At 42.9% G+C, this 22,633-nt stretch overlaps 2 protein-coding genes across 2 annotated transcripts in view; both read left to right on the top strand.

Annotated features, from left to right (window-relative positions):
• Positions 1-11,731, top strand: part of LOC117260872 (protein diaphanous homolog 1-like) — a 54,080-nt gene extending 42,349 nt beyond the window's left edge. The window contains exons 14-18 of the mRNA XM_078169639.1: positions 2,773-2,837; positions 4,908-5,087; positions 7,173-7,691; positions 10,019-10,330; positions 11,636-11,731. Of these exons, the coding sequence (XP_078025765.1) occupies positions 2,773-2,837; positions 4,908-5,087; positions 7,173-7,691; positions 10,019-10,330; positions 11,636-11,731 (1,172 nt within the window). The remainder of the gene's footprint in view (positions 1-2,772; positions 2,838-4,907; positions 5,088-7,172; positions 7,692-10,018; positions 10,331-11,635) is intronic.
• A 9,574-nt stretch (positions 11,732-21,305) lies between these two features.
• The window catches only part of LOC144463861 (protein diaphanous homolog 1-like), a 55,844-nt gene continuing 54,516 nt past the window's right edge, over positions 21,306-22,633 (top strand). The window contains exon 1 of the mRNA XM_078169638.1: positions 21,306-21,460. Within this exon, the coding sequence (XP_078025764.1) occupies positions 21,306-21,460 (155 nt within the window). The remainder of the gene's footprint in view (positions 21,461-22,633) is intronic.

Below are 22,633 nucleotides of genomic sequence, written 5' to 3'. Positions count from 1 at the left end.
TTTCATTAAACCACATCAGCACATTCCATTTGGGTAGTCTGAGTAGTCTTTTTCCTAATGCAGCATTTTCCAATTAAGACATGTGGGATATGCCGGTAATATTCAAATTTTAGGAGCATTCTTTGACATGTATACAGTGCATTAGGAATATCTGTCTCAACTGGGGTGCATGCCCAAAAGAGAAGCCCATATTTCAGGTCGAAAGGAGAAACACACCTACTTTTGTTTATAAGAGACTCGAATATCAACAGGTTTTTGGATATGTGTAGATATCACCACTTTTTCAAGAAGGTGGTTGAAGGAATAAAAGAAGGAGGCTGAGTTCCGACAGTTGAAAAAGCAAAGATTGCAAAATGGCACAAGCAACTCCAGCCATTTCACTTTTTCATATTTTGACGTGATAAACAACAAGTTAGGGCACGTTAATTGGAGTGTGCACGGCTGCATATAAATAGGAACATTAGTGGAAAATTCATTTTCATTAGCCATGTAAACAGCTTAGTGGGTACATTGTCTTTTTGGAATAACAGCACAAAAAAAACGATTTTTTTTGTGCATGTAAATTTAGTCATTGAAACTGGTTTTGCTTGCTGTGAATTTTTCCTCTTTTTCATATCGACCATTAAAAGATCCTTTTCCTAAAGTGCTGCCAGTGGGAGTGATGGGGAACTAAATCCACAGTCCTCGATCTGTGCAAGAATACATTCTGAAGTTTATCCGAAGCTAAAATGTGGCTTCAGCGGTTTGAGTTAATCAAATCAAGTTGAGTACCTTTCGAAGTTACTCTTTTCAGCACATCTTTCCCTCTTTGTGTTACGATGCCTCCACTGCAGCTCAGCAAGAAAATAGTGTCCGGGAAAACACAAAAAGACTTTGGAGGACACTACTTGATTTGATTACCTCAGACTGCTGAAGCCACATATTAGCTTGCGATAAAACTTTGGAATACATTTTTGCAGAGAATTAGGTCTGTAGATTTTTTTCTTCATCACTTCCTTTGGAAGCACATTAGGAAAGGATCTTTTAATGGCCAGTATGAAAAAGGCGAATAAATACAGCAAGCAAAAACTGGTTTGACATACACTTGGGTACCTGACTATACTTTTAAAACAGATTTGAACATTTGTGAACCTGTTGTCTAAGTGCCTGTGAGCAAAACACCGAGTCCAAACCAGCCACATGGGTAACACAGACTTTTGAGCGGGATCATGAAAGTATTCTGATTGCCATTGTTCCGTGTCATTTCATGTCACCCTCCTTTGTATGCAAACATGAAATGCTGAATTTTGATGAAAAGTGGTGCATTCTTGTATATGCACGTGTGGAATTGTGGACTTGAGTGACAGCACTAAATGTTGACTAGGAAACACCTGCTGACTATAGTAAACTAAACCAGAGCATAATGGAGGTGCAGGCCATGTCTCAAGAGTTCAATACTCCTTTATGGCAGGTCTCCGTTGCTCACCGCAGGAGGCTCTAATTGCACTGCTTCTAAATGCGTCCTGACACACACACAGGCTGGCTGGCCTCCTTTAAGGCTGCCAGAGTTATTATCGGTGGAAAGCAGCCCAATTCTGCCCTGCATGCATTATTTAGTGTTTTTCTTTGAACTCTGAAATTCAGCACAGTTTTTTTCCCCTACATTCTGGCTCCCTTAGTGCTCTATTCGAAGTTTGTCCCATTTAGCCTAGCCACCATGACAGAAGTAACCCCCCCCCCCCCCCCCCCCCCCCTCTTCCATTACACATCCAATAACCATGTAAACTCATACACAAATGCACACTCTGAAATTGTATGTGGGATGACATATTATTGTGAAGTTCTTTCATCCGGCAAAATCTTCTCTTTCACAAAATAGACTTCTCATTTTTGCTCTGCCTTGCTTACTAGCTTATCTAGATATAAGGAATCCTGCATAGTTTTAACTCCCTTTTTCCACCAGCTATATTTTCATTGCAGCTGAAGACTCCAACTTTATCTCTTCGCAGTCTGTGTAATTGTCTCCCTATATGTCTATGCAGTTTCTTCATTTTCTGTTTTAGCTTTTCGCAGCGCTTCTATCTCTGCTATCTATCTGTTTGATCCCTCTCCTGGGCATCATGATTAGCTGTCTTTGATCCAGTGACTTTGTGGCATTCATCTTCATGCTAATTAGTTCTTTTACTGCACATGCTCACTAAGCCCCTGGGCACTGAACCACCTGTAGGCCCTGCAATTATTCAGTAAAAGTACCCCGTTGGTCAGCCTGTGTCCTTCTCACCTTGTCCTCTGCCAAGCAGAACCTCTGATAATGGATTACTTCCAGACTGTTATATGGGCTTTCATTTTTGAATATAAGAATTTGATATGAAATAGTGTGAGATGTGTTTCGCACGGAGGGAAATTAGTGGGCTCCCACCTCTCCCGCACATACACACACAGTCAGACAAAGGTGTGTGTATATAGAGGCTTAAAAGGTAATGATGTGTAGAAGCAGCATGCAACAGATGGCATCCTGTTGTAATGAGATGCCTCCACGATCTTCTCACGGATCTTGACTTTGAGTAGTGTGATAAGGGAAAAAAATAGGGACACAGATCGGATGCTTGCTCTGTGTGTACGCATCTGTTTGTGAATGTATGTGTGCGCACAGCATGTGCCAGACTAAAGGGTGCGATGTCTTCACGCCCAGACGTGTGCAGGTGCGTTGTCTGAAACCCTTATCTTATCCACCACCTTTTTTTTCCCCCTCTTTCTCTTTTCCTTTCTTCTGCCCTCTCTGTTTGGCCACAGACAACATGGTGGACCAGACCAAGGTGGAAACCAGCGAAGCCAAAGCAACCGAGCTGGGGAAGAAGGTGAAATACGCACAAATAATGAATTCACATTGAAAATCATAAATTCACACTCACACACAGCAGCACGGCATACACACGGACATATTTACATGTCATCCCAGCAGCATACAAGCTATTACAATCATTTAGACACAAAAGAAAATCATTCATTGTAAAAGCTAACATTTTCCCCTCTCACACACAGACACATTGCGACTATAATGAAATTCTGTCCGACCAGTTTTTGTCTGACATGGGATGGCAAATGAAAAAAAGGGATGGACAGAGGGTGACTAAGTGAATGAGAATACACGTGCCTGACAGCCGCCTAACAGACAAATACGCTTATAGGCTTGCAAAAAGCACACGCAACACACACACATTCACATAAGGGGGTAAATGCCTTGATTGTGGTGTGCTGCTGCCCAGATGTTTCTGTCCCAGTGACAGGATAATTGCGAAGAGGGAGCTGAAACTAGCCTTCATTCAGGCACACATGAAGATACGCACACTCACATGGGATCATATCCATTGAACACACGCGCGTCCACACAAGCACACATTACATGAACACCCTTGGATTCATTTTCGTTGACCACACACACACCATATTGCTAGTTGTCTATGATGGGGTAATTGCAGGCAGTCTCTTTGGCAAGAATTAGGGATGAGGCTGTCAGGACGCTGACAGCAAGAGTAACGGATCTGCTGTCGGCAAATTAAACGGCCATGTGTGTCTGTGTGTTCATGTAGTCATATGTTTGAATGCTCTTATCCTGTTTGTCAAGTGTCCTAGAAGAAAAATCCTTAAAATGTATGAAAGTGAGGAAATTAGAATTGGGGGTAAAATGTTTCTTTCTTTTTTTTTTTTTTTTTTTTAATGGATGTGAAGGCTTTAAAATGGAAGTGAGAAGTGAGCTCATACAAGTGCACTGAAGCATCCTAACTCAATAATTGACACTAATTTGCAGTGTGAATTATACAATGAAACTGAAAGCACTAGACTGCAGGAAATGGCTTCTGCAGGTCTTTGAGATACGGAAACTGCTGCAGCTTCAAGAGGGAGGTTAAAAGCTTGTGCACGCAGACACACTTTACTCACATGTTTGATTGGAGAACCCTGGTGTTTTGGTAGCTACGGGGATGATATTTATGTGGTGTATTTCAAATTATTTTACTGCTTTTTAATCGTTTGTTAAAGGAAATTGTTTAAAAAGTGATTTAGCCTTTGAAGAGCTCAACAAGCAGCTCTGAATTGCAGCAAAACCATATCCATTCTTTGGTCATTCTACACAGCCTTTATTTTATAAAACAAATGCTTCAGAATATTTTTAATGTCTCGTGTGTAGGATTTAGGATTTAATATTGCCTCATGGACGTTTCTGGCAGGGCGCCCTTCGACAGTGTGTATTCTGGACATTGCCAAAATATAATCTGAAGAAGGGCATCTTGCCTGAAACATCCGTATGGCAATATTAAAAAATGCAAATTGGAGTGTTGTCCTGATTTTGATTTTATTATCATTTACATTAAGCATCATGCATCCAGTTTTAGAGGTTTAATCCTGAGTAAGCGCGTTGTCTTGTTTTTATGAATATTAATAAAGTTTTTGCGAATAGATCCTCCTAATTCCTACACAATAAACCCTTAAGATATTTCTATGGTAATTTAGGACATTAATTTTATTCTGTATTTAATTTTTCAAATGATATTAAAAATAAATGTTTGCTGTTGTTTTTCCTCATATGGTATTAGTATAATATTACTGTATGCATGGTACCTTATAATTGCCAACTCAGTCCGTTCCTCCGGTCCAGGAGAAGAAGTTTGTTTGCAAGGTGGATGAGGCTGCACTGTGTAAGAAAATGCTGCACAGGATTAGCTGAATATTCATTACAGAAACATATCAGGAACATTTTCACAACAGCGGTGCAGTATCTGTGCAGCCCTGGTACCAGTGGGACAGTTCGTTACTTCCCTCAAGACAACGCTTCTTGAAGTTCACCACGACACAAAATGTCTGCCTTGCACATTTTAGGATACTGAAACCGACTCTAACTAACTCTCTATGACCCTTTGCATTTGTATTAGCTGGATGCAGAGTTGACAGCACGCCACGAGTTGCAGGTGGAGCTGAAGAAACTGGAGGGCGACTATGAGCAGAAGCTGCAGGACTTGAGCCAAGAGAAGGAACAGCTGGCCACTTCTAAGCTGGAGCGAGAAAAGGAGAACCAGGGACTACAACAACAGCTAGGCACTCTGCAACAGCAGGTATACACAAACACATACACCCACCTGGCTCAATGCCTTTTTTTTAATTCAAGTAACTTTAAAATCTAAATCGGTGTTGTTTAAATTTTAGTGTGTGTGGAGTATTGAGTCAGATAAATGTGACAACGTCTCTGAATATGTGTTGGAATGAATGTGAATAAATCTTAAAGTAAACATCTAAAATCACTGAAATAAAAATGAGTTGAATCCATTATGACACTTCCAAAAATCTTTGTGGTGAGCTGATCAGCTCAAACAGACTTCATACAGTATTGCCATCATTGCCTGATACCTTTGTCAATATAAGAGAGCCAGAACATTAGGACCGAATCAATAAAGTTCGAGTCAGATAACAGAATCAGTCTTGTTTAATGTCACAACACAAACACACAAAAACAGAAGTTTCTGTTTCTAAAGCTGCAAGAAGGAAAAATATTTTGAGGCTTAGCGAAATACAATATTGCAGAAGTCTAAGCACCAAAAAGTTGTCCAACATCTATGCACACCCACACAAACACAGAAGCCTCCTGGCCTTAAATGATTTAGCCAACTGCTAGCATGGCATGAAAAGAGGAAGAAAAAAAAACTAAAAGGATATTGTGAGAAGAAGCCAAATCCTTTAGAGATTAAGAAACTCAATATAAACGTGGATAGTGGGGAAATGGGAGTATAAAGAGTGACTAAAGGGAGAAGAAAGGAGAAGAAAGGGAAAGGATGGAGATGGGACAAACAGAATTTTTAAGGCCAAGATACACACGCAGGGTGTTGTGTATGTATGTGTGTGTGTCTGTATATGTGTGTGTGTGTGTGTGTGTGTGTGTGTGTGTGTACACTCATACAGTAGGGAGGCAAAGATGAGGATTGTTTAGCTGTCAGTGTCCTGCTGCCACACCAGCTGGACTCTGCCTCACAGTGACACCCAAACTCACAAACACACCAAGTGACCCAGAACAGTCTGCCTCTGTGAATGTGTGCTCATAGCCACATGAAGATGTTCCTCCGCGTGTGTCTGCGTGCGCGCGCGTCTGTCAGTAAGAGAAGTACACAGCTTCCAAAATGAGCTTCATCCAAAGTGGCTGATGCCAGCAGAGTCATCGTCTCACCACGCGAAAGCCCAAACACGCATATGCACACACAGTTGTCCAACGCATCAACAGCATCACCAGCCAGGCATCAGACAAGCTTCTCATACCAAGATGGCTCACTTCCTCTGTGTTTGAGGCACTGCCCATCCAAGATTTCTTCACATGTAGAGATCTCTCACTGTCCCTCCGTGTGATGCTGTGCCCAACTCTTCATCTGCTGCCTCACTAAGAAAGCTTGCCTCGGAGGCCCTTTATGTCTGTTACTGTCTTCTTTTCAAAGTCCGAGAAAACGACACAAACAATTAGTTATGCTGCGTACGTAGACACTCTTTCACTTGCACACTGTTAACACTTTAATCACAACTACGAACACATAGAGTAAATAATCTTCTCTATACTTTAAAGCACATATAGGATGTCGCCATTCAAAGCCTAGTCCTCTTTCATTGGCCAGTATTCGCTGGTTTACTTTCACGACTTGGACAGTTTTCTCAAGAACTGTCGCCTCACTGATGTAAATACTGAAATTAGTATTTCACTGTTGAAATAAAAAATTGATTTCACCCTCCCCCAATCTAATTTAGAAGTTTGTCCTCCTCTTTAAAACTTTTTCTTTTGAATTCCTCTGTCGACTTAATTCCCCCCTGTTATGTTTTTCTCTCTGCGCCTTGTCCTCCATTCTTTCCCATCTCTCCCAAAACTCAATCCTGCCCAGGCTTTAATCCCTTTCTATGTCGTTCTTTCCCCTCTTTTGTTCTGCCTTTTTTCCTCCCCTAAATCTAATCACTCTGTTGGCATGGCTGTTCATCGGAAATGGTGGAAGTTGCCAAAGCTATACAAAATTAATGTCAATTCAGAAATAATAAACAACCAACAATACACAGTGAAGTCAAGCCAATATGATAAATGACTGTATGTGATGTGAAGATTTACAGTGGTATGCCCAGTTATAGTTTAATCAATATTTATGATAACATACTGTCTCCTTGCTCCCCTGCAGATTGAAAAGCTGTCTAAAGATCTGGAAGAGGCCAAGACTAAAGTTGTCACAGTTACTGTCCCTGTGCCAACACCAGGTTTGCCCCCTCCACCTCCCGCCCCTCCGCTCCCTGGCCAGAATGTAGGTATGCCCCCTCCACCTCCTCCTCCACCCCCACCCCTCCCAGGCCACGCAAGCATCCCCGCCCCGCCACCCCCTCCTCCTTTACCGGGTCACGCCGGTATTCCTCCTCCTCCTCCTCCACCTCCTTTACCAGGCATGCCAGGACCTCCGCCACCCCCGCCCCTCCCTGGCATGTCAGGACCACCACCCCCTCCACCCTTACCTGGGATGGGACCTCCACCACCCCCACCACCTCCTGGGTTTCCCGGTGTCCCTCCTCCGCCGCCGGGTCCAGGCATGCCTCCACCTCCACCATTTGGCTGGGGGGCCCCTGCACCACCCAAGTTGCCTTATGGACTCCAGCCTAAGAAGGAGTACAAGCCTGAGGTCCAGCTGAAGAGAGCCAACTGGAGCAAGGTCAGACCTGAGATGCATGATGGATATATTATACATTTTCAAAGACTGATTGTAAAATGTTAGTTTTTTATTTGTTGATGTAAAAAGATAATGTGAAATTTTGAAATTTGGCATAGCTCATTGTACGGAGGCCCTGAGAGGCAAGGTAAAAAAAAAAAAAAAAAATTGTGGGCAGTGTGGCCAAAAATCCAATTAAGCCTAAAGGTTTATCTCCCATGTATGAGATATTATCTTACACTTATAAACTTTTAGGTTTAATTAGGCTGTTATGAGAGTGGGGAACCTATGCAGGATGAAGCACTCAGTGCACCATACAAAGGGCATTGAAAGTTCAGCCATTGAACTAAGCTAAACTTAGGATTTATCCAACATTGCCATCAAAAAGATACACACACTTCTGTATTATTGACATTCATGGTCTACAATTTTTGATTCATATGATTTAACTAGGGTGGCACAGTGATGCAGTAGTTAGCATTGTCACCTTGCTGCCGAACCCGGGGTGGGGGAGCCCTTCTGTGCCGGGTTTGCATGTTCTCCCTGTGTCAGCGTGGGTTTTTCCGGGTACTCCGGCTTCCTCCCACAGTCCAAAGACATGCAGGTTAACTGGTGACTCTAAATTGCCCATAGGTGTGAACGTGAGCGTGAATGGTGTCTTTCTCTATGTGTCAGCCCTGTAACAGTTTGGCAATCTGTCCAGGGTGTGATATCGCCCAATGTCAGTTGGGATAAGCTCAAGCCCCGCGACCCCAAGCAGGATTACGGAAAATGAATGAATGAATGATTTAACTAACCACTTATATACTGTATAACAGCTACTTAAATGCTTGGCTTGAATAATTTGCTTTTGCGGACACTTCCTGCCACAGATGTTTCATGTCAAATTAGGCCCGTGGCATCTCCAGAATTTTTTATTAATTCATTAATTATTTTTAGAACAATTAGATGGAGTTGTGTTTGCTTGTTATTGGGGCAATCTGCCAAAATGACGCCAGTACTGACAGCCAATATAACACACTGTATTTCAGCTCCTCATTATCCACATTAGTATAATCCTCATGTAAAAACGGGGAAGGATTTTATTGTAAATAATTCTGGAGCAATTTAAAGTTTGTATGTAATTTACCATGCTGAGTTCTACAATACAGTTGGAAATAGCTCGGGGCGTTCTGTAGTGTGAGATGGAGCTTTAACAGTGAGATTCTGACCTAAAGTGACTTGCATGCACACGTGTATCTCATGACTATGTGCTTCATGTTCTTCTCCACCCTCTCATCTGTGATGGTTAAAACATCAAAACGGCCCTCTGTCTTTCTTTAGCCTAAAGCTACTGTTTAATGGCTTCAGCAGACTTCATCAGCATTTAGCTTCTCTCTTTCTCTCTCTCTCTCTCTCCTTTCTCTCTCTCTCTCTCTGTCTCTCTCTGGCTGGTGAGAGTGTTTGACGAGGATGTCACAGAAATTGCTTTTTAATAAGCCTTCTTCTTTTAACTGCGCCACTGAAAGATAATTAAATTGCTGCTAGAAAGGACAGTATTCTTTTGTAATTTAAATTAACTTTTTTTTTCCTGGCTTGGTCTCATCGTCCTTTTTTGCGTGCTCTCTTGCTTTTCTTTCTTGCTCCTTCAGCTCATCCCCATATCACATTTCCTTTCCCTACTCTCTGTCTTTTCCATCCTACGCCCCCATCCCCGAGGCTTTGTCCATAATGAAAGGACTGATATCTGTAAATTTACTACCACTGCTTTCTCTCCTGCTCTCTCTGTTTCACTTTCTCTCTTTCTCTTCTCCTTTAATGAGAACACTCAGAAAGTGCAGGAAAAACATACAAAGTTAATTGTGACTTGTGACTGGAATAGAGAAAGGGAGAGCAACACCAAGAGAGAAGGGAGGGATACAGAGAGAGCTCCCGAGTAAATCAAAGAATGGGGGGAAGCAAAGCGGAACCCTCTGTATTTTTTGCGTTTCTGTGTGCGAAGCTCTGAAGCTCAAGATGTTTTGTGGTAGAGACAGTGTGCGAAGATTAAAGAAAATAACTACCTGTTTCCTCCTCTTTCTTTCCTCTTTGTGCCTTCCTTCCTTCCGCTACCCTTCTCTACTCCCTCTACTATCATACCCCTGCCTCTTCCTTTTACAGCCCGGCTGTTTCTTTTGTTCTGCCGACTTCTTTATCTGCTCATCTCATTGTTTGCCAGGTGCACAGATGACCATTTTTGGAAAATTGAGCCAATTTGATGATATGGTTATCTAACGGATACAATACATCTCGCTCTCTTCTTCATTTCATGTCTCTCTCTTTGTCTCTTTGTATGTTTTTCTCTCTCTTAGATCGGACCTGAGGACCTCTCTGAGAAGAGTTTCTGGACCAAGGCGAAAGAGGAGAAATTCGAAAACAATGAGCTCTTTGCCAAACTCACCTTAACCTTCTCCTCACAGACTAAGAGTGAGTGTGTGGCGTGTGTGTTTTTACTACTGCTGTTATCATGTTGTTTCACAGTAATGAGCAATGTCTTTTTTCCCTGTTTCCTCACCTCTCCCACATCCCTCCCCTCTCTCCCTGATTCCATGTCTATTTCAATCCTCCTGCTCTGCCTCCATCAGCCACTAAAGGTAAGAATATCACACACACACCTCCATTTAGTTCTTTTTTTTCCACACATGCTCTCCAGCCTTTCTCACCCTTCTCCTCTGCTGGGAGGACACACTGCACATTTACATTATTCAGCAACACTGTGTCAAAACAGCATCTCGCACAAGTTCATGAATAAACCACCCACACCTGTGTTTGTGTATGTGTTCATCTCCTCGACGTGCCCGTGACTTGTTGTGCGGAGACAGAGCACTGGGTGAGACGCATGGGGACTTGGGGACAGAGGGAGAGATGGACAAAGAGAGGAGGGTAGAGGGAGGGATAAGGAGAAGGTCACTGATGTCCTTTGACTAGCCACCTGCTGTCCTGGCACAAAGCGCTGACACACGGGCGTACGCTCACGCACGCACACCTGTCCACTCCTATCACCTTGTCCCAGTGTCACTGAGCCTTCTGCTATAATTCCTCCATATTCATATCATAACCAGGACACCAGGAAATCACAGACAGACAGTGTGTGTGGGTGTGTATATAATTCTATCTGACCTTCAGATTCAGTCTCGGTACACATACACACACTGACTCTTGTCCATGTCATATACATAAACAGGAGTGCGCATGCACACATGGCTGATGCTAGCTGTTGATGTCAGTTAAATGTCAGTGTTGGCAGCTGTCCCATCTGCATTCACCTGTATGGCAAGTCCTAACGTCCGCCTGTCACTCCTTGATTTGACCCCTCCACCCCCTTGGCCCGTACACCCACGCCTCCACTTTTTATTGGCTGAGACAGCCGCCTGTTCCGGTTGATGTCTAATAACCTTTTCTGAGAGCTGACTATAAAGACACCGTGGCCTTTTCATAGCCCCACACCTGTCTGTATGTCTGCCTGTGCAGATGTACTCTCTCTCTGTGTGTGTGTGTGTGTGTGTGTGTGTGTGTGTGTGAGTGTGAGAGAGAGAGAGAGAGAGAGAGAGAGAGAGAGAGAGAGAGAGAGAGAGAGAGAGAGAGAGAGAGAGAGAGAGAGAGAGACCAGTCTGTTTAGATCTGTTGGAGTTTGGTAGCTCAGAATGAAACATTCTTTAAAATAGATTTTGGATTTTTTTGGAGCTTTTGTGTAAGCATCGTATGTTTTTGTGAGCACGCACTTATGATTTAATCCACACCGTGTCTGTATTGTGTATACATGTCTGTGTGTCTGTGCATGCACACACACCCAATAAACAACCAGCTCTGGTTATGCACATTGACCTTTCACCCCTTGTCCTTCATTCTCTTGCTTAAACACAACGCTCAAGGCGTAATACATTCCTCCTGACCTCCCTATCCTTCTCTTAATCCCTCACCTCTGGAAGCTCGACTTCACTCTTCCTCCTCCTCTTGCACCCCCCATTCCTCGTTACCCAGCAAACAGACCGACACCACACCGAGCCACCGCTGACCCTTTCTGACCTTTCTTCCTCCTCTCCATCAGTTGCCCAGCAGTGCTGCTGGGGTTGCGCGCACGCACACACCCACACAGAAAACAGACGTGCGGGGGGGTGGGGATAGTGCGCTCAGGGCAGGGTCAGGGGTGCTGACCTCTGAGGCTCGGTGGAAGAGCAGAGAGCTGATGGTGGGAGACACGCCTTCTGGCTGCACATGCCCCACATGGACACAATTCCACACTTTGACACACACTCAAGCGTGCATGTTTTTTTTATCTTTAGCTCTTTATCTGTGGTTATTTCCATTTTCGGTCTGTATATATCAAGCCATGTATCTCAATCTGCCTTATCTCTCATTGAAAATGAGGTCAAGTTCAGTAGTTAAGCTCAGGCCAGGTATCCTTCCTCCTCCTGTCTCCCTCCTGCTGCTGAGCATGTCAGAATTTGACTAAACAAATCTTGAAATAGTCTCGGAAACTGCAGAGATGATAATTAAAACCTTTTGTTTGTATTAGTCAATGTGATATTACTTTTGTTATGTTAAGATGGGTTTTGCCCTAACAAGAGCAGATCGTTTTAAATCCTATTTATAGTTGGCATCCCCATAAGCCACTGAAGCTGCTGTCAGACTCTGAGCATCAATTATCCCTGGTTTGTTTATGTATGTGTGATGAATCTATTAGTATCTACAGCAAATCCATCACAGAGCATTTTCTAAATGTTTTCTATATTGTGTGGTGTTTCATAGGTTTGTTTTTGTAGTAATGCATCTGATCTCATTTAGCTGCTTTTGACTTAACATACACTCACAGACCTTTTTTTGCCTGATGAATTTGTACTTCAGTGTTAAGCCTACATGGCTACATGTTTTCGGTAATGGTTCTGAGGTCAGGCAAGAGCACAACATGTCCAGACTACTATGTGAGAAAAGCTCCTCTTACTGGATTTATTCCAGTCGAGGCTTCTTTACCTCAAGACTTTTCACCTTTCTCCTCTCAAACTACTTAACTTGCCTTGCGAACAGCCGTTGCAGCCAAGGCCACTGTTAGCAGTGCTGTGCTGCTCAATATCTTTTTCACCAGGATTGAAGTACAACATTAAGCTGTCAACATGGGAAATGAGAAGTATACATTATATAGTAAGTCAATAAATCGAGTGAGGTCTGGCTTTTTGAGGATTCAGACTGTCAGAGTTTTCAGAAAGTACACCACCTTTGGGAGCTGCAGGCTTCCTTCCTTTCTTGCTGTGGTTCAGCGACATTTTAAGTGGTGGGTGGCTTTGTTTTACCTAAGCACCACTTTATGGAAGAAAATATGGGAAGATATATTCTTAATACGACTACATGCTGCATTTTTGTTACGTAACTGAGCTTTTGAATGTGGTTGAACTGATGCCCAGTCTGAGATAATAGCAAGCTGTTACACTGTACATCTGTACAGCTTGATGACGATGGTACAGCTCGGTATTCACAAGAATTTATTATGATGAAACTAGCCAAATTCCACTGCAATATTTGTAGCAGAGAAACCATGCGAGTATACTGCCATCTTCCTCCTGTAGACATCTGGAAAAAGCCTGCTATTATTTCCTGCCATTATTATGCTTTGCAAGTGTAAGGGCTTATAACAAAGCCCTGTATATAAAAACCTGATATGACTATTTGCAATTGCAAAAAGCCAGGTTGTTTAGATGAGCAAGTATGTGTGGCTGTAAAGCAGTTAGTGGAGTGTATAAGGATTCAGACGGCAAAGCTTATCCCCACATTCTCCATTAAGCTACTGGTTCTCACTTACTTACTTTGAAGTGCTTGTGTCTGCTTTCTGCTTTTTAGCATTGGTTTTCTCCTCGTTTTCTTTTAATGATAGTAATAGTAATAGTAATAATAATAATAATAATAATATATTAATGAGTGAACAGAATTCAAACAGTATTTTTATGCGTTTACCCATTTTTTGGGAAGTGCGGGACAGTGGCACAGCTAGAATTCAAACATTGCTCATCTAATATGGGTATAGATACACTGAACTGTCCTTTTCTCACTTTTTTTTTTTTTTTTTTTAAGTATGTGTTTGATAGCAGGTGCCTTTTGAAGTCGGCACCTCAGATAGCCCAATTAGCAAAAGAATGAGAGAGAGAGCGAGAGATGGAGAGAAGAGGAGGAGGAGGTGGGTGTAAAGAGAAGAGTGAGCAGAGGGAAAGGCAGGGCTAGGGGGAACGTTGGTGATTAATTTGATTCGGGAGAGAAAAGGAGAGAAAAGGGCCAGGAGCATATATGATTATTAATCCTCATAATGTGAGGATCATTTTCATATCCCAATTCTCCAGCCTTTACACCCTTCCCTCTTCTTCTGTGTCTCAGTCTCTGCTGCTGTGTTTCCATGGTCTGTTGTAGTACGGCGACCTCGTTTTTTTTTATTCCAGTGGAGATTCCCCCTCGACTCCAGCCCGAGGAGTCACGTTGTGATGGCATCCACTGTATATATATATATATCGCTGCATTGCACACCTACACATGCAACAGCACCTTTCCGCATCACACATGCCTCCTATAAAATCCCGACAAGTTTATTGCTGACGAATGTGTGTTTGTTAGCACAAGGATGCCTGTATGCTGGTGTATGTGCTCGAGAGAGTGGGTGGTGAGCTCAACCACATTTACAAACCAATTATAATAAGCCTTTTGATCTCCCTGTGTTCTGAAGAAATCAATTTCCTTCTCTGTAGGTGTGTGTGTCTGTGTGTGTATTAGTGTTGCTGAGTTTCCTCTTAGGTCTGTTCCATTCACTTTTCACCTTAATGAGCCACCAATCAACAAGGAAGTGTGTGTGTGTGTGTGTGTGTGCTCATGTGTGCCTGGGGCCTCTGTCAGGTTGTAGACCAATCAGTTAAAGGGATGAGATATGTCATATATTAGCAATAAAAGACCAAGAGGCATGGAGAATTATTGTGCTGTGTTGTTGATTAGGTCATTACATCTGCTGCTAAACAGAGATCGCAACATTTGGTGACTTGTTTTTGTTGCAGTGCACTAGCTCAAGGTCATTGTCAACCAAAGGAACATTTTAATGCTAATGAAATAACTTAAGCAAACACATGTCTCCTGGCACTGTTTTAATTTTTACATTACAGCAGACTGATTGTACGGCTGTTGAAATGTCAGCTGTGTGATATATTGACACTGCAGATTTACCCTTTGGTCATTCATGAGGCACAGTTCATTTACAATGAGATTCTGGGCACCACATGATTCTGTTCCAATTCACTGGGCTACAGTGTGATTATTGATGCATCGTAATGCATCAAAAAATGTTTCCTTACTGTAACTTTTAAAAAATATAGCGTATTTGTAATAAAAATAAACAGATGAATTTGCTATGAGATTTTCACAGTACGATAAGTGTCTCAGCAAATATCACAGTGTTACGTCATATGGTATTACACTATTTTTGTTATTAGTAGTTGTAGTAGTACTAGTAGTAGTAGTAGTAATAGTAGTAGTAGTACTAGTAGCACTAGTAGTAGTAGTAGTACTAGTAGCAGTAGTACTAGCAGTACTAGTAGCAGTAGTAGTACTAGTAGTACTCATAGTAGTAGTAGTAGTAGTAGTAGTACTGCTAGCAGTAACAATGACCCACCTCTGAAACCCTAATCACAATAGTAGTTAGAATTGGAAGGACGTAAACGCAACACACGCTTACATCCGATTCATTTCAGCATTCAGTTGGTTCAGCCGTAAGAAACAGCCTATCATTACGGAATTGGAATGGCCGATCATAATGTTGAGAAATGGGTTTTAAATTGCTGATTACTGACTTTTCTGCATCTTCCAAAAAGAATCATAATGCATCTAAGAATCGATTTCTCGCCCACCCCTAGTTTAATGTCTCTTCGGATTCTGTACCCAATGATTGCACAGTTGCTGCTCCACATTTGACAGGCCTGATAAATTACCTGCAAGTTTTTGCTGAAAATGGCTACAGGTGAGAAGGTGAAGACCCTGCTTTTCACTTCAGTGGTCTCCTTTCCTGCCTTCCTCCATCTCCTCCTCCTCGTCCTTGTCCTCCTCCATCTCAGTTTCATAATCCCCACACAACCCACTTCTCCAAGATGTTTGTTTTTCCACTGTTGGATCCCCTCTAGGTCACAGCCAAGAAACATTTGCGAGTTGTGTGTGTTAGCGCGTACATTTGTGTGCATGATTGTGTATAATTAGGGAGAATTTTAGATAACAGTTTATGGGGAGTGTAGACTCGGAGCTGCAGTCTCCCGAGACTGTTTAAAATATGTACTAATAAAGCACTTAGATGACTAAATGAGGAACGGGCACACTTTATTAAGCCATAAGAGTGTTTGTGCGCGATTGTGCTAAATTAGTATTGGCTTTGAAAAGCTTGTGTGTAATGTGTTTTAACTTCTCTGTTGAGGGTGTGTGTGTGCGTGTGTATATCTCAGTGTGTATGTTTGTACTTGTGTAGCCCACAGAAGCCGGCCTTGTTAATAAATCATGCAGTGTTCAGGCTGGGGCTGCAGAAAGAGAAGCAGGTTAATGCAAGGGTCACTAATGCTGTAGAAAGAGCTGGGAAAAATATCACACTATTCTTTCCTTCTATTCTCTCTTATTCGTTCCATTTCTGGATGCAGCCATTTCTCCACTCATATCTGTAATCCCTATTTTCTCTCCCCACCACCTTTTAGCCAACAACAAATGACCACACGATTGGATAACTATGGGTGTGTGCACAGTCGTGTCTGTGAGAGGCATAAATCGAAACGGCACCTATAGCCCACATATAGACTAGCTTTTCAGTATGCAGGTATGACCTGTAAATGAAAGATTTGATGTTTATAGGTTGTGTTTGTGTGTACGTTTATGTGCACCAGTGCTTAAGTTGAAATCCTAACTATACCTCTTAAGCCCTCAACAGTAGCGGTGCATTAGGTTGGCTCTGCTCGCGCTCTAAGCCTCGGTGTGTATTCTCAGTGCGGCAATAGCAAGCGCTCCCTCATTCACCATCTCTTTATGGTTGAGGAACAGCCGCAAAACGCCGCTCATTCATCAGGCCTTATCAGGTTCAAACACATCTGTGTGTGCTCACATTGGCTCTCATTGCCAACTGCAACAGCTCACTCACATACTCTTATGCATACACATGTAAGCGGGATCACACACACACACACACACACACACACACACTCACACACGCTTTTGTCCCACTCATTCTCTTCATTCCATCCCTCACTCCATCCCTCCCTCGTTATATCTCTCTCCTCTGTTTTACATGCAAATGAGCTAAGTGTACTCATGCCGGAGCATTACCGCTGTGTGTGCCTAATCTCCTTGCTGCCTTTTCTCTTTCCTGGAGATTATCCTGTTTTTAAACGGAATAGGCTTTCTTCGCTTCACTCGGCTCCTCTCCCAACCAGCCAGCCAGTCGGCCGGCCAGCCAGCCAGCCAGCGTTCCAATGTCTCATCCCAACACTATTACCATTTAAATGTTCCTAGTGATATGACAGCTGTGCAGGGACTGAGAGAACCTCTCTGTGTGTGTATGTGCCTGTGAGTACGTACGTAACCTTTTTGAGTGTGTGTCTTTAATTGAGGGATTGGCTGATAAGCTCAAAAGCTTGTTACAGATGCTAAGTATCCCCAGTGTTCATGATTCTGTCTCTTTTCACCCAGGCCAAGAGGGAAAAAAACATGAACAGAGATGGAAGGATGTGGGGATGAAGGGATATATGTATGCATACCTACACTCCTTCCACCCACTCTTCCTTCCTGTTTTGCTCCTGTTGGTAACAGCAGCATACTCTTTTTCCTCCCCCTCTGTATTTCTTATATATGTATGCTTTGTGTGTGTCTATGTGCAGACTTACATGGGCGCGTGCCTGCGCCTCTGAGGTGTCAAAGTGTTTGTGAAGGTAGAGGTGCTTTAATTTTTGTATTGATGGCTGGAGGAGGAAGGGAAGTCACACCAAGGCTGCAGCTATGATTAGAAAGCATGTTAATCATGAGGAAAGGCAGCGATAAAGAGAAGAGAAGAAAGAGTCAAAGTGCAGTGCTGCTAAAAGTGCAGATTGACTGTGGATGGCTGCGCTTCCCCGCCTCAGCAACTCCCTCTGTTTATTTTTTGCAATATTAGCTACCTATCCCTGAGGGCAGTGACACACACACACACATACACACATGCAGGAGACTTAGCCCACTTTGATGTCACTGATAGCATACATAAAAAAATGCAGCGGTAAAGTGCAACAACTTCAAAGATGGAGTTGACAAGATAGGAGCATTAACCCCCATCTCCCTTCCTCCTTTTCCTCTTCCTCCTCTCTCTCCTGATTTCCTCATCTCTCTTCTCTTATCTCTGCCCGATAAAGGGGTTCTTATGAAAAGAGACAATGAACGAGGGATGGAACCAGAAAAATGATGGAGGACTGGTGGGGGGTGAAGATAAAGCAAGCTGTAAAATGAGAAAAGGCAAGATAGATGGCAGAAACAGAGGCATTTGAAAGTGTCCTTTAAAGTCCAGAGCCCGTATCTCAGTCGAATTGTTTAACAGTAGCCTTAAGCTGCTACTGATGCGGTGTTAGCAGGCTAGTGAGTTATTAGTGTGCTATTAGACTATCTTCCCCATTATGCTGATGGCTTAGACCATGTCTTCGGGGTTCTCGCACAATCGCACATATTAAAACTATCAATTTCACCCAAACTTTGCCCACACTTTCACCAACTTTCTTAACTCACACATTATCTTGTTTATTTCCATGTGTGTGTACGCAAGCGTGTCTGTGCATGCACTTCGGCAAGGGTGTATGTGTGGTCTGTGTTGTAACCTGCCCAGTTTTTATTGCCGCTGGTGTAGCATGGCCCCTGGTCTCTAGCTGTGGAGGCTGTGTATAATGTGGATAACCCAGTGGCATTTACACCCGACACCGATGGTATTTACAAGGTTTGGTGGACCAGGACATGCTCCACTTTCTGACCTTAATTTGTTACCAGTAACTGTGCGACTATGTGTGTGTGTGTGTGTGTGTGTGAACTAAAATTTATGTGTCATGGATGCACAAGAATTCAGATTTGTACGCATAGTTAATGTGAGCAAAATAAGGCTGTGTATGTGCTCCTTGGTCAGTCACAGTTGGTGTGTGTCTGTGCTCATAGATGCCTGTTTTGTATGTGTGTGTTTGCATGCTGAAGCCCTTGCTCCATTACTCAGTATCTGCATGTGTCGTGTTCTACAAGACGTGGGTTCTGCTTCGCCCTGCAGGCACCTTAATTTTTCACCACGCTGTGTGCTACACTACACTGCACTGCATGAAAGTGTACATCTACACCCTCTCCTGCTCTCTCTTCCTCTCTCTCACTCTCTTCATCTACCTCCCCCGTCCTCATACTCTCCCACCACAGCCACCACCCACCCCTCACCACACACACACGCGCGCCTAATCAAAGCAAGGAGCTCTCTAGATTAGCACTTGAGAAAACTCCCTAAAGACATTCCTTCATTTTGACCATTTTCAGGTACTCTCTTTCCTCCCCGCACCTCCTCCCTCCTAGCTTTGAATTTTTAACCTCCCCACTGAATAAGAGATGTGGCCACCCTCGTGGGGAAAGCAAAGTTGGAGGGGGGGCAAGAAATGAAGGAAGGGAGAAGGCGGGGGAAGCAGAAGGGAAAAGGTTGTCCCTAAACATGCTTTCACATTTATCCCCTAAAAACTCCACTCTGTATGCTCAATAATGCATGGCCATCGCTCACTACCCTTCCCCCCTCCTCTCATTCCCCTCTTCCTTCATCTCCTTCATCTTCCTCTCGTTGGTTCCCCAAGCGCTCGTCACTCCACCCAGCAGATTAACTGCAGGGTGAAACTGAGACTGGCAAAGCAGGGTGATGGTAGCAGGGCATCAGGGACTAACAGTAAAAGAAAGAGAGAGGGAAGGCAGATGAGTAATTTGTCATCGTGTGAATGGAGTTACTACTTTAAGTATTGATCTGAGTGAGTGGGCTTTGAAGTTGTACTATTTCAGTGGGGCTGTAGAGCTTGACTGGGCCTGAAAATTGGAGTCAGACTTCACCCAAAGTTCTATCTCAGCTCAAACAAAGGCTGTGGTGCGAGTAAAAAAAACTCAGTTGAATTGTTTAATAATTTCTCTTCTTGTTTTTGACCACTTTCAGAGACAAAACCATCCCAGATCCGCCTGTGTCACTGGGGCACGTATATGAAATATCAGTGTAGACACAGTACAGCTTTGATGTGCAGTGATGGCAGAAAGTAGTCAGAAGGACGACTTGAAGCAGTGTCATTTCAACCGAGATTAAATTACACCTCCTATAACAAGCTACAGTACACGAGACATGCGGCCCCCATAACTAATGCGAGTCACATGTTTTGCATGTGTACTCTCTCTGTCTTTTGTTTTCAATGTATGGTACTTAGAAGTGCTTTGTCTGCGAGAACTGTTACACTGTAGATGCGCAGCGAGCAGAGTGAACCTTTCAGGACTTGTTGTGCATGCACATGGCATCAGCAGCAACTCAAGTCTGTTTGGGTGAATGGAGTGGTACGCCAGAGACTTCTAAAGATCTCTCCAAGAATGTTTTTTTAAAGTCTGTTCTGCAAAGTTTTTGAAGAACCCAGAGAGTTTTTTTCCTTTCAAAGTTTCATGTTGATTTTTGCTCTGAAAGCTTTACCTTCTCCCTGTTTTTTGTATCTAGCCTCAAAGAATATAACAGTTTAAAACGGCAAGAGCTACAGACCACAACAGCATTGCAAATAATACTAATAATAAAATAACCATACATCAGATATTGGCGGATCTTGAAAACAGTTCTCAATCATTAAAGTGATGTATTCTCTGTATGAAGACAGGTTTCTTATCTAGGGAATTTCATTGTGATAAAAACCTAAATTTACACAGTATTATTGGCAGTTAAGTTTTAAGGATATTCAGAGTTGTAAAGCTGTCTGCGTGAAACTACAAACATGCTGCTTTCCCTTTCTTCCAGACTCTGAAAAATGTGAGTAGCACTTGATGCAGCACTGCAGCTTTTATGGGAGAAAGTTACTAAAAACGTTGTTGTTTGTTGGCTCACGAGGTAGCTGGCTAACCCAAGAAAGATAAAAGCTTGCCGCCACTGTGGGAAAAGTGCAAATTTTGGGGAGCTGGATTGATGATAACAAGCATGCTGCTTGATTGAAGCCAGTTGAAGGAAACAAACATGAAGGCCACTGCATTGTTTGCCAGGAAAAAAACAAAAATGTAATAAATATACAATGATGGATGAGAGTAGCAGGTTTAAACCTGAATTCTGAAAGTCAAGACTTCTATGAGAACCCAATGTATATTAGTATTTCTAAATAGTAAGGGTCAGTAATAAGGTTGTCAGCTCTTCTTTCTTTCTTTTGTGTATTTGTTGAATTATTCACAAGTTTATTCTTCATAATATTAATATGATGTTCGAAAGCTGCAGGTACTATTCAAAAAAAAAAGGAGGAGGAGAGATTACTGTCAAAGATGCAGATGGATGGAGACTAATCTTGGTTCAGTAGACGAGAAGACGGATGGCGTTATTGAAGTTAGAGTGAAGGAGAGAGGCACAGAATGAATGAGGCTCGGAGAAGGACGAATGGAGGCAGGAGTGATCTGTGTACGACTGAAGAGAGCACTGAGGGAGGGAATGAAGGAATGACGAATAATCAAAAGGTGAAGAGACATGAAGCGACCAGAGTGATTGAGGAGATGGAGATTGAGGTGAGGTAAAATGAGGAAGCCGAGTGAGGGTAGCTGCGAGAGCATGTGAGGGAGAAAAGGTGAAATGAGAGAGCCGGGCAGAGAGTTAAGGTGTTTAGGTTGGTCATTGTGACGTACTGCTCTGCTGGCTGCTGTGAACGCTGCAGGAGAGATGACTCTGCTGCTCTTAACAAAAGGTGACTCAATCAACATGTGCGTCCTGCCTTTTTCTCCATCAGTATACACAATGTGAGAGAACAGATGGACAGAGACCTTTCCCTGCCTTCTTAATATTTCTCTTCTCATCTCTGCTTTTCCCCTCTCAGGAGTGGAACAACGTCACAGCGAGCATTTTAATGCCTCACTCTTCTGACAATGTTTGGCTCTCCGCTGAATCTCTCCACTTCCCTTCTGTCTTTCTGTTCTCCAAATAGGTTATTTAGGGCTTAGTACTTCACTGTACACAGTTAGCGGTCAGTCAGCACACACCACATACACATGCACTTCGCCAACAGGCTTCCTTAGAGATTGTCTGCTTAATACTGCATAGCACTTAGAGGCATCAACAAGCCCCATGGTGCTCCACTGAGGTGAAGAACGCATGAAAGCATGCTAATTTCCCCCCAACTCACTCCATCTATCCCTTTGTGACCCCCCTCTCCATCCATCCATCACACTACTTCCCCTCTCTACCCCCAATCCTCTCCTTTGCCAGCATGGTTTAATGAGCACGGAGAACACAGTACTGCGCACAGTAACACGGAATGCAATATGTTGCATGTTATTAATTCATACTGGGGTCCAAATGTAGCTCATTTCTCTCAACACATTCATAATCAACTCGCACTTTCTGTAGGCTATTATGTATCTACTGTGCTGAAGTTCACATTTCTTGCTTTGTTATATGATGAAATTCCATCAGTGGCTACATAAAGATAAATACAGTTATCTGTTATGTGTAGAGGATAGTCCATTTAAGTTAACAGATTTAACAGCTTGGTCACTGTTTGCATTTTACAGCCGTGTTCTCCACCTAAATGTCCTCCACTACCTTAAGAGCTGACCACAGTTACAGTAATCTCATTAGGTTGGAACATTATAGTAGCTGGTTTACAATAAGTTAATGGGTTATTGTATGTTACAGCAAAACTGTTGGTACTGTTTGGTAAAGGTTAGAGTTTAGATTTATGACATCATCA

Source organism: Epinephelus lanceolatus, chromosome 7, assembly GCF_041903045.1.
Source record: "Epinephelus lanceolatus isolate andai-2023 chromosome 7, ASM4190304v1, whole genome shotgun sequence".
NCBI classification, from domain to species: Eukaryota; Metazoa; Chordata; class Actinopteri; order Perciformes; family Serranidae; genus Epinephelus; species Epinephelus lanceolatus.
The sequence above is the reverse complement of the archived record's forward strand: the minus strand, read 5'-3'. Positions and strand labels throughout refer to the sequence as shown.